The sequence below is a fragment of the Octopus bimaculoides genome, chromosome 3, assembly GCF_001194135.2.
Source record: "Octopus bimaculoides isolate UCB-OBI-ISO-001 chromosome 3, ASM119413v2, whole genome shotgun sequence".
NCBI lineage: Eukaryota > Metazoa > Mollusca > Cephalopoda > Octopoda > Octopodidae > Octopus > Octopus bimaculoides.
The window spans coordinates 43,526,964-43,533,800 of record NC_068983.1 but is presented as its reverse complement, the minus strand read 5'-3'; the positions used below and the strand labels follow the sequence as shown (position 1 = coordinate 43,533,800).

At 36.2% G+C, this 6,837-nt stretch overlaps 1 protein-coding gene across 4 annotated transcripts in view; it reads right to left on the bottom strand.

Moving 5' to 3' along the window:
* LOC106875882 (golgin-45) overlaps positions 1-6,837 on the bottom strand; it is a 52,373-nt gene that overhangs the window by 9,437 nt on the left and 36,099 nt on the right. Inside the window, exons 8-9 of one of the 4 annotated variants that reach the window (XM_014924185.2) lie at positions 4,686-4,734; positions 506-524 (exon numbers count right to left, since the gene is read on the bottom strand). The exons of 1 other annotated variant lie outside the window; for it this stretch is intronic. In XM_014924185.2, coding sequence (XP_014779671.1) covers positions 4,693-4,734 — 42 coding nt within the window. In that variant the 3' untranslated portion in view covers positions 506-524; positions 4,686-4,692. The remainder of the gene's footprint in view (positions 1-505; positions 525-4,685; positions 4,735-6,837) is intronic. 2 more of the 4 variants (XM_014924184.2, XM_014924186.2) reach the window with 2 other exon arrangements.

Genomic DNA, 6,837 nt, shown 5'->3' with positions numbered 1-6,837 from the left:
AAGTACTAGGCTTACAAAGAATAAGTCTTGGGGTTGAATTGTTCAACTAAAGGCGGTGCTCCAGCATGGCCGAAGTTAAATGACAGAAATGGATAAAAGAGTATAATAATAAGGGTCCCAAGTTTTGGTACAAGGCCAACAATTTTAGAAGTAGGGGGATAGCTGATTGGTCCTCTATTTTAACGACCCCAAAAAGACAACCGTGGTGGAATTTAACTCAGAATGTTATGAGCCAGAAAAAATACTACTAAAATGGCTGATGCTGTGTTGATGATATTTCCTTGTGTAATTCCTGAAAAGTTTTGGTTTGTTGAAAATAAAATGCGAATAAGCAATAATTTACCAAATATTAAAATTACCATTTGCCCACTGTTTTCTTTGTTTTGAAAGAAAAAGAAATTTGAAAAGAACCTTTTAAGAAAGCCACCCTGTAGTGATCACCCAGAAGAACAACTTCTATTGATTCAATTTCATTTGGTAGACATAGAGAAATGACGAGACTTACTTTTTGTATATCTGCATTACTAATTTTCAATGTTAGTAACAAGCCAAGAATGGAAAGAAAAAGAGAAAAAGAAAGGAAGACGTTACATTTGTGTGTGTATATATATATACATACACACACATACATATGCACATACACACACACACACACACACACACACACACATATATATCCATATACACATACAGGCATGTGCGAGAAGTATTTTATACACACACACACATATATATATATCAGCATCATCGTTTAACGTCTGCCTTCCATGCTATATATGTAAATAAGTATAGACAAATTATATAATACACATGCAATCATACACAAGAGGTTAGACACATATACATGCAAGCATATGCATAATGTTATGTTATATGTATAGTCTTTAGCTGTAGACATGCACAAAAATTATATGAATGTAATAATATATACATGCAAGCATGCAGGAAGAATAAATTAAATAGTATATCATAGAGATGGAATTAGATATGAAGACAATGGATAAATTCAGATGAGAATGAAATAAAAAGGATTCCATATTGATAAGAGATATTTTCATCACCTCACATAAAAACATCCTCTCTTTCATTTCTTCCTTCAGTATGGCAGTTCTTTGGTCTTGCCAGGTACAAATATACCTCACTAGTGCTGGTGCCATGAAAAAAATAATTAGTATGCTTTGGCAGATGGATTGTATTAGGAAGAGATTCCAGCCATACAAATCATGCCAAAACTGAAACACCGGAGCATGAGACTGTCATCCATTGTATTGGAACACCGGAGCATGAGACTGTCATCCATTGTATTGGATGGTAGACATAGAATGATGAGGATTACAATGAGTGTGTAGTTTAATGCCCCAGTTGTGGGTATGAAGGGGTTAAATGGAACTACCATTTAACTTTGTACCAGGTTTTATTTAATTGCTAAGTCAATGAATAGAGACCTTATAGACCTGCCTCGATTGGTAACATCTTCAGAGAAGCTGGATCCCTCTATACTGCAGCCCCACTCAGTCAAGAAGGGATCTTAGTTTTGCAGGCTGCATGGTGACCTCATTTGTGCCAGTACTATGAAAGAAAAAACTCTCTATACATTCTGTGAAGTGATTGGTGTGAGGAAGGGCATTCAGCTGCAGAAACCTACCAAAGTAGACACTGGAGGACAATGCAGTCCTTGAACACATCGGATCCAGTCAAACCATGCAACCTATGCAAGCATGGAACATGAATGTTGAATGATTTTTTCAGATTAAGATCTTTAAGGGAAAATGTAGGCAAGTAATGTGTTTCAAAGGGATGTAAATTCTAATGAAGAGGTATTGGGTAAAGCATTTCATGCAATATAGATTATGAAGAGAGGAGAGAGATGTGCCTCAAGTGTGCTTACAAAGAAGTTGATATGGAAGTTACAAGTTACAAAGAAGTTGATATGGAAGTTACAACAGATGAACCAAAGAAAAGATCCAGTATTCCCACGAACCAGAAGTTGTCTTTGTGAAAATCTTTTCAATATTTAGATGGATGCCATTTTGGTGGGATACATGGTCTAATATATTAATGCGTAACATAGCAGCATCACCTTAGATATGTAAGTACCAAAACAGTCAACAAGTCATTAAGACTTATATATTCTCTGGGCCTCAAAGGGTGGAGGGGAGGAGCATTCTGATGGGAAGGTTCTGATCCAAGTACTCAGCTTGGAAGTTCTCTTCATGATCAAAAACCTTTGTTGGTGTAATGTAGGAGAGACGATTTCTAGTAAATCTAAGTTCCCTAAAACTTAGGTGACAATTAGTGAGAAAAGAAAAGATGATGGAAGTGAAGGGGTGTTTCATGACTCTTTATTAAATCTTTTATGTTGGAATTGAGAATGATGAGTGGCTGGTGTTAGGAAAGACATCCAACCACAGAAACCATGCCAAAGCAGACAATTGGAGCCTGGTGCAGCCCTCTGGTTGACCAGCTTCTGTCAAACTATCCAACACATACTAGTATGGAAAATGGATGTTAAATGATGATGATGATGATGATGATGATGAGTAAATAATTGAAAGGTTCAGAGAGATTGGGTCATACTAATATGTAATTCTAAACAAAAGGATCCATCTGTGGCAGGAATCATTTCTATTCATTTAGGTGGAAGACTTAATCCATCACCTGGTTTAATACCTCCACATGGTTTTGAAGGCTACCTTTAGCAGGGTCCCCAGCTGTAAGCATTCGTGTCATGTCTCTAGTCCAAGTATAACTACCTTTTGTTCGTTCATCACTTCCAGAGACCTTAAAAACGGTCATGGATGCTGACCTACCTCTTCTGAAAAAGTAATGTCAGTAGTGGTGGTCTGTGTTGGTAATTACTGAGTACACTCAGTTCAAAAGTAAAATAAACAGATGTCTTGTGAGGCAAAGGAGGAAATCTATTATTCAGGGCATGGCCCCATGATCAAAAGGATCTCAATTATGACCATCATATCTCTTAAAAAAGTATATAGGATTACATTAAGATGACTTTGCCTTATTAAAAAACAACAGGATGTGAGTTGAGAGAGATTTGGCAGCTATTTCTAGTAAGTTTAGTGACTACATAGAGGTTTAGTCATTGGTTCATCAGCTGAGAAGTTTTGGTTCATGAGGATTGAATTTAATGGGAAATTAGGTACTGAAGATCTAACACTGTTTCTAAAATAGTCAAAGGTACAGGGATAGAGCCCAAGACATTTACAGACTCTCCTCTGATCTTTATAGGTTCTTCCAAGACCCTAAAGATGAATATAGTAAGGCCCACAGATATAACTTCTGATCATTGAGAAGTGGACTTAATATGTCTCTTAGTTTAACACCACTATCTGGTCTTTAGTAGGGTCCACTTTATTGCAAGCATTCAAGTCAGGTCTGCATTCTGAGAATAGCTCCCTTCTTCTCACCGGTCAGAGAAGATCTGAAGGATCATGAAATTGTCAAGCCCTCAGCAAGACAGAACGAAAGTGTCTTCACAACCGTATGCATTCTAAACTTGTTTGTCATTCACTTCACAATGTGTACTGGATCTTATTTTTCATAGCATCAGCTCAAGGGAGGTTTTCAAACTTTTGGTGAGAGAGGAATAAGGGACATCTCAATATCCTTTTCCTCTGCTCCTTCACCAATCCTAGGAGAGGAATAGGTGTGCTTTGTACACTGTAAATGTAGAGGGAACTGACTGTCACATCTGAGTGAGAAAACATGAGGGACAAAAAGTGAACTGTTTAACTGCATTTAGAAAGCGTTTAAAAAAACTGATCCTTCTAAAGCAGTTCTCAACAGCAGCTCCCAGGGTTGCCTGCGATCCTCGACAGAGCCCCTCTGTAAATATGAATTTTTTTTTTTTTGACTTGTGTTTTATTTTTTTTTTGGTCCCCCTAAACCGCACCCCTCACCATCTCCATCTGAAATCCACATTCTGAATCTGGCCTTGATATGAAAAAGATTGAAAAACCAGTTCTAAAGGCACGACCAACAAATCTTCAAGGTTATATATACCTAAATATGGATGCATATTACATATCCAGACACATACAATAGATAGAAGAAATAACTACGTTAAGCACATACATTTATATACATCCATATATATATATGTATACACACACATACATATACATACATATATATAAACATATATATACATATACAAATATACATTCATATACATATATACATATGCATATATATACATATATACATATGCATATATATATATACATATATACAGATATATATACATATACACACATATATATACATATACGCACATTTATATATACATATACATACAAATATATATATATATACATAGATACACACCCACATATATATATACATATATACATACATACATATACATATATACATATACATATATCTATATATACATATGCACATACATACATATATACATACACATATATATACACACACATACCATATATATAACATAAACATGTAGAACCAGTGAAAAAGAAAATGAAATCTTTTTTCGAAGAAAACATTGAAAATAACACAGCTGTATAAAACAAAGAATAAAACTCAAGAAAGAAATGAGACGTGAATAATGCTGCAAGCAGTCTTTGAGTCTGTATTTAGATTTGTTTGTTTTCTGAAGACAAATGAAGCAGAATACAAAATATATTCCGTGTCTCACTCACCATTGGTTCAATGTTGGTATGTCCCAACAATTACATCATGTTTAGCTGCCTGTCAAGGATAGGACAAATTAGGGACTCACTAAACACCACAGTATTATTATTATTATTATTACTATTATTATCATTATTATTTTTATCATCATCATCATTAGACACACAAGTATGAATTAGGAAAAGCAAAAATATATCACTTAGATTTTGGCACTGAAATTACTCTGTCAAAAGTTAGAACCTATTTATTCACAATATTACGAATTAAACCAAGGTCAAGAGGGCATTATTTGTTTGCAACTTTCTTAATTCAAGCACAGACTTGAAATTTAAAGATTTGGTCAGTAAGTGTAAAAATAAGAATGATTTACAATTATGTATTTTCAATATCAGAAATATATATGGCTATTGTATTATCTGTCCATGTTGCTGTAAATATTTTGAATGGAGTCTTGAAGATCTTCATCACTTTTGCCATCAAAACACTCTTCCTCATCAGAAAGAAATTCAGAAACATCTATAGACACAGGAGCGGCTGTGTGGTAAGAAGCTTGCTTCCCAACCACATGGTTCTGGGTTCAGTTTTCTCGCATGGCACCTTGGGCAAGTGTGTTTTATTATAGCTTTGGGCCAACCAAAGAACCAAAGCCTTGTGAGTGAATTTGGTAGACAGAAACTGAAAAAAGCCCATCGTGTGTGTATATATATATATATATATATATATATATATATATATCATACATATAATGTGTGTGTGTATGTATTTGTGTCTGTGTTTGTCCCCACCACCATTGCTTGACAACCAATGTTGGTGTGTTTACGTCGCCCTAACTTAGTGGTTCAGCAAAAGAGACCGATAGAATAAGTACTAGGCTTACAAAGAATAAGTCCTGGGATCGATTTGTTTGACTAAAGGCAGTGCTCCAGCATGGCTGCAGTCAAATGACTGAAACAAGTAAAAGAATGTGATCCCTCTGAAGATAAGTTCCTGCTATTTCCTCTTTCTTTTATTTTTATTTACCATGTTCTGATGGTGCTTCTTACATGCCACCGGCATGGGGAGCCAGTCAGGTGGCACTGGCAACAACCCATGCATGAATGGTGCTTATTGCGTGCCACCAATATTTCTTTAAACTTACCAAATCCCCAGCCACATGATTGGGCACTGTCTTGCAGGCTCGCACTAAATGCCTGTTATCAGACAAAATTAGAGGGGAATGCCAATCACTTAACAGGGTGTACTGGGTGCCTTTTATGTGGCACCAGCACCTGTGCTTTTTACACACACATCATCGCCATATCATCATCATTTTAAAGCCAGACAGAGTTTTTATTGAGACAGATTTTTATGTGGCCAAATGCCTTTCCTGTTGCTAACCCTCACCTGTTTCTCAGCAAGGTAATATTTCCCCTTGGCCACACATGTTATCACAGGATATTGTAAATGAATGACACTGTTTGTATGACTGTCATTTACAACTATCAAGCAATATCAACAATAAACTAACAACCATCCTTCCACCTATATGATGGGCTTCCACACAGTTTCCATCTATTAAATTCACTTAAAAAGTTTTGGTAGAATCCTGGACTATTGTAGAAGACACTTGCTCAAGGTGTCATGCAGTGTGACGGAACTTGAAACTAAGCAGTCGGGGAGTAAACTTCTTAACTGCAAAGTCATGTCTGTGCCTCAACATAGCCCACAGTTGTGTACAAACACACACATTCTCCATTGAATACAGTACAAAATAATTTCCCGTGCTGGCATTCAAGTTTGTTGACGGAGCTCATCAAAATAAGAGCAAAGAACAGGTTTTAGTTTATGCAAACAGGAAAAATAGAACTCAAAACATGAGTATACATACTCTTTTTTTTTTTTACTTGTTTCAGTCATTTGACTGCGGCCATGCTGGAGCACCACCTTTAGTCGAGTAAATCGACCCCAGGATTTATTCTTTGTAAACCTAGTACTTATTCTATCGGTCTCTTTTGTCACGGGGACGTAAACACACCAGCATCGGTTGTCAAGCGATGTTGGGGAGACAAACACAGACACACAAACACACATATATATACATATATACGACGGTCTTCTTTCAGTTTCTGTCTACCAAATCCACTCACAAGGCTTTGGTCGGCCTGAGGCTATAATAGAAGA